The sequence below is a fragment of the Podarcis tiliguerta genome (genome assembly GCF_965153285.1).
Source record: "Podarcis tiliguerta genome assembly, chromosome: 7".
Lineage (NCBI taxonomy): Eukaryota > Metazoa > Chordata > Lepidosauria > Squamata > Lacertidae > Podarcis > Podarcis tiliguerta.
Window position 1 is genome coordinate 32,724,705 of NC_139540.1, and position 11,806 is coordinate 32,736,510.

General features: G+C 41.7%; 1 protein-coding gene and 1 long non-coding RNA gene across 5 annotated transcripts; one reads left to right on the forward strand and one right to left on the reverse strand.

Annotated features, from left to right (window-relative positions):
• The first annotated feature begins 70 nt into the window (after nucleotides 1-70).
• On the forward strand, nucleotides 71-11,064 carry LACTB2 (lactamase beta 2). 4 transcript variants are annotated; one of them, XM_083451370.1, is made up of 7 exons: nucleotides 71-203; nucleotides 2,073-2,236; nucleotides 4,225-4,351; nucleotides 4,802-4,980; nucleotides 6,823-6,971; nucleotides 9,366-9,447; nucleotides 10,818-11,064. In XM_083451370.1, the coding sequence occupies exons 1-7, from the start codon at nucleotides 148-150 to the stop codon at nucleotides 10,859-10,861; spliced, it is 801 nt and encodes a 266-aa protein (XP_083307496.1). In that variant the 5' UTR covers nucleotides 71-147; the 3' UTR covers nucleotides 10,862-11,064. The 4 variants fall into 4 exon arrangements, with proteins under 4 accessions (XP_083307496.1, XP_083307497.1, XP_083307495.1 ...); XM_083451371.1 differs by having other exon boundaries at nucleotides 133-203; nucleotides 2,076-2,236; XM_083451369.1 differs by lacking the exon at nucleotides 71-203 and adding an exon at nucleotides 423-586 and having other exon boundaries at nucleotides 2,076-2,236.
• On the reverse strand, nucleotides 7,200-7,540 carry LOC310682562. The gene is made up of 2 exons (XR_014513997.1): nucleotides 7,399-7,540; nucleotides 7,200-7,363 (listed from the first exon to the last, which is right to left on the reverse strand). It is a non-coding gene; the product is annotated as an uncharacterized lncRNA (long non-coding RNA).
• Nucleotides 11,065-11,806: the final 742 nt, after the last annotated feature.

Here is an 11,806-nt window from a genome sequence, read left to right on the forward strand (position 1 = left end):
GCGCTCTGAGAAGAGTTTTGTGTCAGCGACTTTTGGATGGGAAATCCAAACCAGCCCCACCTCTAACCTACAATATATGCTGGCCTACACTGCAGGGGCTGTCAAAAGCCGCTTTATCTCCGCCACATCTCCCCGTTCTCCAAGTATATGGCGATATTAGCTGCAATCTCTAAAGCGCTCAAACGCTTTGGGAGGAAAACAAGGTTCGTAAGAAAGCCTGCGTTTTGAAAGTGCATGAACATGCAGCTGCTTTTTCTTTCTTTCTGGGCGTTAGACACACACACCCATCACATCTACCCTCAAACCCAGGGGTTTCTTATAAGCTCTCACTCCTGCCCAGGGAGGCGGGTGGGAAGGAGTGTCAGAGGTAACCAGGAAGCTGTTTCTTTAGCGGTAGCACCTCTGGAAAATTCCTATCTCTACGTTTCGGCCGCTCAGCCGCTGGAAGAAGCCCCGCCGCGAAGATGGTGTCTGTGCTGCCGCGGGTGGAGAGGCTGTCGTCGCGGGTGGTCCGCGTGCTGGGCTGCAACCCGGGGCCGATGACCTTGCAGGGCACCAACACCTACCTGGTAGGGACCGGCCCCAGGTACGTAGCAGCCCCCGCCGACCTCCCCAGGAGGGACCAGCGGAAGAGAGTGGCTTATAGTTCCCTTTTACCCTGGTGCTAAAGTAGCGATTTGGAGCTGGCTTCGGATAACTGTTTCATGGGCAGGGCTTCCTTTGCCCGTAATAGCTGCATAGGCAGGCAGAAATTCAACAGGTGGGGATTCTTCCTCACCAGAGTAGGCGTGTGTGTGTATCTGTACATATACATGTGTGTTTGTGTCTGTGTGAGCACATAAGGTAAAAAGGTAAAGGTAAAGGACCCCTGGACGGTTAAGTCCAGTCAAAGGCAACTATGGGGTGCAGCACTCATCTCACTTCAGGCCGAGGGAGCCGGCGTTTGTCCACAGACAGCTTTCTGGGTCGTGTGGCCAGCGTGACCAAACTGCTTCTGGCGCAACGGAATACCGTGACAGAAACCACACAAAAACACAGTTTACCTTCCTACTGCAGCGGTACTTATTTATCTACTTGCACTGATGTGCTTTTGAACTGATAGGTTGGCAGGAGCTGGGGCAGAACAACGGGAGCTCACCTGTTGCGGGATTCGAACTGCCGACCTTCTGATCGGCAAGCCCAAGAGGCTCAGTTGTTTACACCACAGCACCAGCCACGCATACATACCTTTGTGAGCGCATAAATACACACACACACACATTTATGTAGTGAGCCCCCCATGTTTCACGAGTTCAGTTGGTATGGCGCATGCACTGCCTGCAGAAGGTCCAAGGTTCAAACCTCAGGCATCTCCAGGTAGGATTAGGAAAGATCCACAATGAGATCTCTGCTGCTGCTGCCAGTCAGTGATTACTGACAGGCATCGTTTTATTTGTATGCTGCCTTTCCACTGTTCAAACCATTATCAAGGTGGTGGCTTTCAACATGAAAAGAATGCATGACTGCAACATAACAAAAGTGGTCATAAACAAACAAAACAATAAAAAATATTCCACCAAACTGAAGAGTTACCACATAAACCAGGACAAGATCTCAAATAAAGATACTATACCAAAAAAACCAGTAACAGCACGTGCGCACACACACCCCGCAACAAAAAACCCCAAACAACATCGCAGCCCAAGAGTCTGGTCAGCAGCCTCATCTTTGGTAGCTGGAGTCAGTCTGGGCCCTGCCTTCCCAGGCCAGGTAAGAAAAGGCCTACAGGGCAAGGAGCAGGTATTTCAGGACTTGCAGCCAAGATGCGCTGAGGACTGAGATAAAGGGTGTCATTAGATGTAAAGCAGCTGCAGGTGTTGTGAAAAAGGCAGAAGACTTGCCAAGTGAGAAGAGGGAATCAGGATTCCCACTTGTGTAAGGATGCAGTGATGTTCTGGAGTAAGAAAATGTTGCTTTCCATGTCACAGACATTTTGTACTAGGATCCAACCTTACTTTTCTATTAATTGTGCTTTGACTTTTCCAGTTATGGTGTCTTTTTTGGGGGGGGGTGCGATTCTGTCTTTAATACAGAAGGATCCTTATTGATACAGGAGAACCAGCTGTCCCTGAATATATTGGCTGTTTGAAACAAGCGTTCAACGAATTCAGCATCTCAATCCAGGAAATCTTAGTAACACACTGGCACCAAGATCACACAGGAGGCATATCTGATATTTGTAAAAACTTTCCCACTAGTAAGCAGTTTCATTATTTTTGTTGTTGTCTAAAATGTCTGTATTCTGTCTGTATTTAATCTGACATTAAATACTGTTAAATAGCAGAAAGATAAAGTAGGAAGAACATTTGAAGGCTTGTATACCAGTGTCTAATAAAATTATTGCTGGTAAACACTGAATGCTGGCAACTAACTTCTACATAGTTGATTGTTTACTTCAGAGGCTATAAGTAAAACCAGCAAGGTAACTGTTTTTGCATTATAAAGTACATTAGTCTATGTAGCTATTTGTAATTGTTTTTTTTATACAGTCAAACCTCAGAACTCAAATGTAATCTGTTCCAGAAGACCGTTCGACTTCTGAAACATTTGAGTTCCAAGGTGCAGCTTCTGATTGGTTGCAATAGCTTCTTGCACTCAAACGGAAGCCGCTTTGGACATTCGAATTCCGAGGATTGTTTGAAAACCGGAACACTTACTTCCGGGTTTTTGGCATTCGGGCAATGGAGTCGTTCGAGTTCTGAGGTTTAACTGTATGTGTTTATTGTTAATGTTTTATTGTTAATTGTTTCAGTACGTTTCATGGGAAACAGCTCATGAAGTGAAAACAAGACTGCTTTGCTATGCTTATAAAGTCAGGAAATTTAACTTGCGCATTTTAAATTGGCCAGACCTCTTGCAAAGCCATTTTTTTGCATGCTTACTCATGAAAACTGTTTCTCTTGTTAGCATCATAATGGTATAGAAAGTTGCCCTGGGCAACTAAGTGTGTGTGCGTCTACATCCTTTATCTGTCAACCCATCACTACCAAATGTATGCCATTCTTTTCAACCCAAATGTAAAGTGTATAGGGCAGCTTGTTGACAGGGCATTGCTTGGTCGTTATGGCCGCCAAGTTGCCATTAGTTTTAACATTACCCCTAACCTGCAGAAGAAGAAGAAAAACTAAGAGACAGTGTGGGTGCATGGAAGGCAAGGGCCCTTCCAGATTGGTGGAGTTTTTCACAGGTGTCTTTTTGCAATATGTCATTGACAAAGTCATAGTGCATTAGTCCACACATAATTTCATTAGTAGTTCTTCAATGGTTCCCAAGCATTACTGCATTATTGCCATCTGTGGGGAACATTTGGGGTCTCTCCAGATGCTCTTTCTGTTGTGCATTCCTGATCTACGTTCATGATGGTACCAGGATAATTGTATGCAATCCTGCTTTCAGTACTGTTTGCTTCTGCAAAAGTTCTGAGGTGGTCAAACTGCTTCACTTGGAATCGGTGTATATCCTGTAGATTCCTGCCAAAATCCTATTCTAGTGTTTGTTGTGCTGTCGTGCAAGAGTGCCCCTACAGACAGCAATTATGTGTCAGGGAAGCATTGCAGAACAACTAGCAAATTGGAATGATGTGTGGCTGATCCAGTGTAAATCCATCACTGATGCACTATGACTGAGTCAATGACGTGTTAAAGAATACACCTGCAAAAACCAGCCCCAGTGTGAAGAGGCCTGAGTGATATGAAAAGTTACAGGATTTCAGCAGGAAGCTACAGAACATGCACCATCGGGAGATGAAGCAGTCTGCCTTTCCATTAAAGAGAGCAAGAGTCTCCTAAACACACCGGACTCTGGGTTATTGGCCCAAGCATGTAAACAAAAGCAGTCATGTTTCATACCTGGATCAGCCCATTGCCTTGTGCTAATGTTAGCCCAGGTCCTATGAATCATTTGCCTCTCCTCCTTTAAGCATTTGCTAGGGCACACTTTATCCTTATTTCACTCCAGAATCTTTTCATTCATGTCTTAAGAGCAATTTATATGACAAATGTCTGTAAAACAATGTCAGCATGCACTTTTGGGAGCAATGTTACAACATGTAAAATAAAGTAATGCTGCTTTTTTTATTTTTGTGTTCAAAAACTAAGATACTGTGATTTTTCAGGAAATTTTAAATAATGTGTGACTAAGCTGCTTCTAAAACATATTTAATGCCACATTTCTTTTCAAAACTAGCTTCTGAGTACTGCATAAGCAAACTTCCACGTAACCTACACTCTGAAGAAATAATAGGAGAAGGAAAGCAAAAGTATACATACCTTAGAGATGGAGATCTTTTAAAGACAGAGGGAGCTACTCTGAGGTAACTGCTAACTTCTGCACATTGACCACTGTATGAAGATTTTCTCTTTCATGTGCAAGATTTTTAATATTGGCGCAATTATGTATTTTATTATGGTATTATCTACTATATATTTTGGAAAATTGTGTGTATCTGTGGGTTTGGATTGGCCCCAAACCTGTCTGGGTTCTTGGATCTTCAGGAAGGCTGCTTTTCCAAGTCCCACAGACATCACAAGTGCCTTTAGCAGGAACACAAGCCTGTCTCTGTTAATCTTCCACAGACAAATGAAAATTCATGTTTAGACAGGACTTTGCCTTATTCAAGTGGTTTTAACTCTACCACAGATTCTTAACACTTCATATGTTTCATGCTTTTTATATGTATTTGTATTTGTTGTCGGATGCCTTGAGGGCTCTGTTGTGGAAAGGTCAGATATGAGTTTAATAATCTTCTTTTGTCAATCTGCAGGGTATTATATACCCCTGGACATACAGATGACCACATGGCTTTACATCTCCTAGAAGAAAATGCTATATTTTCTGGTGACTGCATTTTAGGAGAAGGAACAGCAGTGTTTGAAGACCTTTATGATTACATGAAATCGTTGGAAAAGCTACTAGAAGTGAAAGCTGACTTAATTTACCCTGGTTAGTTCCACATTTGACCTGAATTCAGAACACATCACTTCTTGACCTCCTCTGGTACAGTTCTTATGACTAGAACTGCTGTTCAAAATCCCTAATGCCTTGCTCTTTATCACCAGAGCCCTCTGATCCTTCTGTTGATTGTTGTCCTTTCATGGCAGGTTACAGCAAGCATAGAGAAGGTCTCCTGTGTCTCTTGAATCCTGTTTACAATGTGTTTTGTGATGCTTTAGCCTTCCTATTCATAATAAGCTGAAATTGCAGCCTGAACTTGTACTACATTTGATTTTTTAAAAAGCCTTGTATGTTGCCAGAGTGCATCCTTGATTTATGGGCCTTATTGCAATCATTTAGGGCAGTATGCAGTGAAATAGTCCCATTAGCACAAGGGCTTCCAGCTGTGCATTCCCTCTCCTCTCATTCCCTAAATTTGTTCTGGGTTTCTCCCCAACACTCTTGGCAAATGGAAACCCTTGTGCTATCAGAACTACTTTGTTGGATACCGCCCATAGTTTCCTAAAATCTATTGAAAATTATTGAGAGGATACATAAAATATAACTGCCAAAAGGAGAAGATGCACTGTGGTGCCATCCAGTGGCGTAGCGTGGGTTGTCAGCACCCGGGGCAAGGCAAGTAATTTGCGCCCCCTAACCCGTGGATTTGCGCCCCCTAACCCTAACCCCCAGATGTTGTGCCCGGTGCGGCTGGCCCCCCCTGCACCCCCCACGCTACGCCACTGGTGCCATCTCTCTGTGAATCCTTGTTGAATGAAACACATGGACACAGACTGATTCGGTGTGTTTTGATAACTTTTTTGTTGGCTAATACCTACCTTTGGAATCTCTGCAGTGCTCAAACTACTGATGACAAAATGTCATACTGAACGAAAGAAGAGCCTGCTGGATCAGGCCAAGCATCCTGTTCTCTTAGTGGCCAACCAGATGCCTGATACCTTCAGCTGTCTAGATTGCTCCTGATCTCTGCAACTACTTTGTCCTTTTCCTTTGATGCCCCTTATGACTAGAACTGCCTCCCAAGATGCCTTTGTGCAATCACTTCCCTTAAGTCCCTCCTTGAGACTCACCTGTTGCAGGAAGCCTCACACTACATAACTAAGCCAAAATATGTGCAATTTAAGTAATCACATACTATTCCTCAACCTACTGATACCTCTGCTACCCCCTCGCTTCTTCTTTTGTCTCTCAGTGTTTATTTTACTTGATAAATCCATTAAGGTAGGAATTGGCTATACCTGTTCTTTGCAAATTGCCACATACATAGATAGCACATGACCATTTCCTAGGGTAGGTGTGTACTAATGGTCTGAGTTGTGAAAAGTCCTTTGGCCACTAGAGGGCCAACATTTTTCTTCACATTTGACCTAACTGTATTCAGAGTTCAGTTCTTAAAAGTGACTATAGAAGAGATGTTAAAGATATGGGGTGGTATCTGATGAACTCGGAAGTGGGCCTGTTGAGATCAATGGGCATGGTTTCAGTGAGTCTGCTCTGAATACGTCTTTGTCTGATGCCAACCTAAACTGGAAATCATAGTAATATTAACGTAAAGGCTTTGCTCTTAAACTGTTTTTTGTTTGTTTGTTTGTTTGTTTCAAAATTTTAGTGTTGTGGTGATCTAATGCAACTACTAGGGTGAGAAAGTAATAATACCTCTAAACTTACTGGTGCAGACATGCAGCAAAATCGAAGATACTGGAACCATACATAACACCTATTCTACTTGCTTTGAACATCATAATAACAAATACTGCAGCAGAAGTAGAGATTGTAAATGTGTATTGTTGTTGTAGTTTTTCTATATTAACCCCTTTTTTCCCCTTACAGGACATGGCCCAGTAATAAAAGGGGCAAGAGCTAAAATTCAAGAGTACATTTCTCACCGAAATGCACGGGAACAGCAAATCCTCAATGTCTTGAAAGAGAATGCTGAGAAAGCTTTTACAAGAGAGGAACTTGTGAAAATGGTATACAAGGTAGCTGTCTAGCTGACTCTTACTTTTGAATTAGGAATAAGATGTTTAATTTCGCTAGTAGAAGCAGTCACAATAAAATGAATGGTTCACAAACATCGTAGTTTCTATGACAAGGGAAAAGTGACATGTGTATGTGTTCACTGTAGCAAGGCAAATTGGAAGCTGTCCTGTATCTAAACTTTCTTGTTTTCGTTGGGTCATTAAGAATTTCATCAATTTCCTTTTCCCCCCCAGAACTAAAATTATTTTGGCAGACCCTCTTCAGGAAAAGCAGATCTTCAAACTCTTGCATTTTAAACATACAAAATGCTAAACGATAAAGAATATGTCACATATGCAAAAGCATATAAGATGCAGCATGGAAATGCAGTTTGTACAATATGCTGGTATTACTGCTATGTGATCAAGGCTTCCTAAGCTGATACACCAGCAAAAATATTAGGGACACAGAAGCTGCCTCATCTCTAGTTAAGATTGTTGGTCCATCTAGCTCAGGGTTGTCTACACGGAGCAACAATGGTATTCAAGACCTTCAGGCAGGGTTTTTTCTCAATCCTAACTGGAGATTCCAGGGGTTCAACCTGGACTTTCCACATACAAAGCATATGAACTTGCTGTTGTTTAGTCGTGTCCGACTCTTCGTGACCCCATGGATCAGAGCATGCCAGGCACTCCTGTCTTCCACTGCCTCCCGCAGTTTGGTCAGACTCATGTTTGTAGCTTCGAGAACACTGTCCAACCATCTCGTCCTCTGTTGTCCCCTTCTCCTTGTGCCCTCCATCTCTCCCAACATCAGGGTCTTTTCCAGGGAATCTTCTCTTCTCATGAGGTGGCCAAAGTATTGGAGCCTCAGCTTCACGATCTGTCCTTCCAGTGAGCACTCAGGGCTGATTTCCTTAAGAATGGATAGGTTTGATCTTCTTGCAGTCCATGGGACTCTCCAGAGTCTCCTCCAGCACCATAATTCAAAAGCACACTCATGTGCTTAATACTATGAACACACACAAGTCTGTAAAATAAAATAATAATAATACATGTGATTACCAGATATTGCGGGGGAAGCTGGAGTATAAATATAATGACAATAGCCCAAATCCAAATAATGGTGTAATTTATTCTGTGAGTCCAAGGAGGCTTCAGGTTTGTGTTTGGTTCTTTATATCTGCCCATCTCCCCAGTGCTTGATCGCTCACTGCTTCTGAAACTGAGGGAAATATTTAAATAGCAGTTCGTAATCTGGTGTGGGGAGGAGTTATTCGGAGAAAATATGTCTGATTTGGCCACAGTGACACATGCCTTAGCTATATCCTGTTTGGATTACTGTTAACGTGCTCTTTGTGGGGCTGGCTTTGAAAAGTGCTCAGAACTTCAATGGAGTCAAAGAGCTGCAGCCAGATTGTTGACTGGGGCTGGTTGTAGGCAGCATATGACTCCCTTGATACAACAGCTTCACTGGCTACTGGTCTGTTTCCAGGCACAATTCAAAACATTGGAAATGACCTATAAAGCCCTACGCAGCTGAGGTCCAAGCTATCTGAAAGACCGTATTCTCTCATACAAACCTGCCTAGGTTTTGAAACATTACAGGGAGGCCCATCTCTTGGTCTTACCACCCTCACAAGCACATTTGGTAGGGATATAAAAAATGGCCTTCTCAGTGGCTGCTCCCAGACTTTGGAACTCCCTCCCTAAAGAAGCTAGCCTGGCTCCCTCCTTGCTGTCCATGTTGGCAGGTGAAGTATTTCTTTCAACAGGCCTTTGGGAATTGACTGCTTTTAATCAAAGGGCTGTGGTCGTGCTGTTTTTATTATAATTATTGGTATGTTTTAAACATATTTTATATTTGTATATAATTTTAATTCTGTTGTATTTTAATTATGGATTTTTCTTGTGTTTTTAGCGGTTCTTGTTTTTTTCCTGGAAGCTGCCTTGTCAGGGGAAAAGGCGGAGTATGAATATATATTAAATAATAATAATAAATGTCAAAAATTACATTGGGCTAACACAAGCTTCTTGTGTGAGCCTAAGCAGTTCTTTATTTCCCTGCTAATAAATATATGAATAGGTACTGCAATCATACCACTTCTTTCCTTTATCTGTTTGTCAAGAAGATGGAAACCCCCAAGAGTGCTTTAATTAGTTCAACATTTTGCTCTGTTCTGTTCTTTAACTTGGCATTAGTGTGCTTGTGTGACTTTTTAAAATCCTGACTGAAATGAAATTACCAAGATGCCATTTTAATAGTGTTGCCATTTAACAGTTCAACCTTATACATCTCAACTCAGAAATAAGACTCTTTTTTTTTTTATCCCAGTTGAACTTCCTCACAGATAGTGTATATAAGACTGCTTCCTAAACGTGTGGTTCATGCGTTTTTAATTATTTTTTCTCTAGGACACACCTGAACACTTGCATAGAGCTGCAGAGGTTAACCTCAGCCATCACTTGAAGAAACTAGAAAAAGAAGGGAAAGTGTGTAAGTGGCTTTGTCTTTAACCCACATCTGTTGTATTCCAGCAGCATGTTTATGATCCAGTTTTCCAGAATTTTTCTGTGTCTAAGCCCAGGGGTGGGCAGAGGGTAGATCTAGAATGTACTATTGGATGCTTATACAGTGGTACCTCGGGTTACAGACGCTTCAGGTTACATACGCTTCAGGTTACAGACTCCACTAACCCAGAAATAATATTTCGGGTTAAGAACTTTGCTTCAGGGTGAGAACAGAAATCGTGCTCCAGCAGAGCAGCAGCAGCAGGAGACCCCATTAGCTAAAGTGGTACCTCAGGTTAAGAACAGTTTCTCTGGAACAAATTAAGTACATAACCAGAGGTACCACTGTATACTATAGCTGTCCATCATGCCAATAAGGCGTTTTTAATGCAACAATTCTTTGTTCCCAAATGATTTATTTTTTTTTTGCTTGAATTCAGAGACCCAGATCTGCACAGAGCCTTTTGAATAGTTCTACACTGCGGACACACATATTTTATTTATTTAAATCAGGGGTGGCTAACTGTATTCAGCCCAAGGGTTACAATGACTGTCAGTCACCTTCCTGAGGGATATATGCCAGTAGTGGGTGTGCTCAGTGTTTTCTCACATGCACACATACACACTCCACCCATACAGATGGCACAAGCACACTTCCCCGCTCCCCAGCATTCACACACATCCTCACCGCACATGCTGGCACACTGCACTCTGTTTCAAACACACACACACATGCAGTCATTCATATATATATATATATATATATATATATATATATATATATACACACACACACACACACACGTTTGTGCACAAAAAAACCCAGCACTCTTCCTCTCCCAAGTAAGGAAAAGGGTGCTTACAAAGGCATCCTCGCCCCAGCAATGGAATGGGGGAAATGCTGCCTTTACTTTTTCATCTCCGCTGCCTTCATTGGCAACTCAGTCCTAGGTTATGGGCATACTGCATCAAAACAAAGCCCAAGAGAATTCACTGGATCATAAATAGTTATAGAACATCTCTGAACTGTAAATGTTAAGCTTCCTGCTATTTAGAAAAACAGCATTTTGGAACTTTAATAGAGGATAACTTGTCAAAATACTTAAATGCCTCACTAATATTCAAATAGTTTTAATGGGCTTTAAAAAATATATTCAGATTACTGTTTTTTTTAAAAAAATCATATTCCCAAATTGATAATCTTTGAAAGATGCAATATACTAACAGAAAAAAATTGAGATTAAAGTTGTGCTTGTAAATCACTTTCTGCTTAACGTCTTGCATCAAAAAACTTTTGTTTTAAATGGTAATGTTTTCAGATACCAGCTTATTTAATATTTTCTTCTTCTTTTGCAGCAAGTGAAAAGTCTCCCAGCTTCAGATGGAAAAGCAGTTTATAGACAAAACACAAAAATAAGTGTGAGGCTGATGTTCTTGTGCCCTCCCTCTAAAGAAGCACCAAATTGTCAACACAATATTTTTTTTCTTGGCAAAAGATATTTTGAGTACTTCAGCATAGCGAGAGTAAATTCATAAAATTTGACCAAGTTACTTAATTCTGTTTTTCAGCAAAATGAATAAAGTGCAATTATTCACATATAAATTATTGTGTGTTTTCTTAACTAGAATTTCTTAATTATACAGGCCTTCCTGTCTAAATAATGGCATGTCTACAGTCTTATTTTGTGGAACAGCAGAACTATTGTAAATTATTTTTATTTGTGGTGATTTTTTCTTTTAAAAATTGTTGTATATCTCTTCGATTGAGGTAATAAATTCTTTAAATAAATATTTAAGCACGCCACTTTTAAAGAATGTTAAGCATTTGAGGGGGTAAAGTACACACTGCATACTAGACAGGGCTGGCCCAATACATTTTGACACCTGACACGAAGCACAAGGTGGGTGCCAAAGTGGGTTGTGAAGATATGCAACAGGAAGAAGGGTAGATGGAGACCAGCAGTGCTTCCTTTTCACCAAGAAACTGCTGTAGAGGCGGCATTGTGGGGGCTGCCAAGGAGGTGGCAAATCTGACCTCTAAGAAGCATGTTGCAGCTGTTGCTACTACTGTGGCAGAGGCAATAGACAGTGTAGTCCTTGGAGGCCAGATCTGCTGGCTCTGTGGATCCTGCTGCTTGAGAGGCTTGCCTCACCTTGCCTCACAGGTGGGCTGGCCCTGAATATAGGGTTGTACAAAGATGCATAAAAGCTAGCAGGTAACATGGTGGTAATGGTTCCGTATCATTTCAAACTCAGTTGAATACATGTAGTGTTGGTTTGGGGAAAGCTTGATGGGGACTAGTCCAGGTGTGCAAGCTTCATATCAGCCATGTGAAGTGATGGAG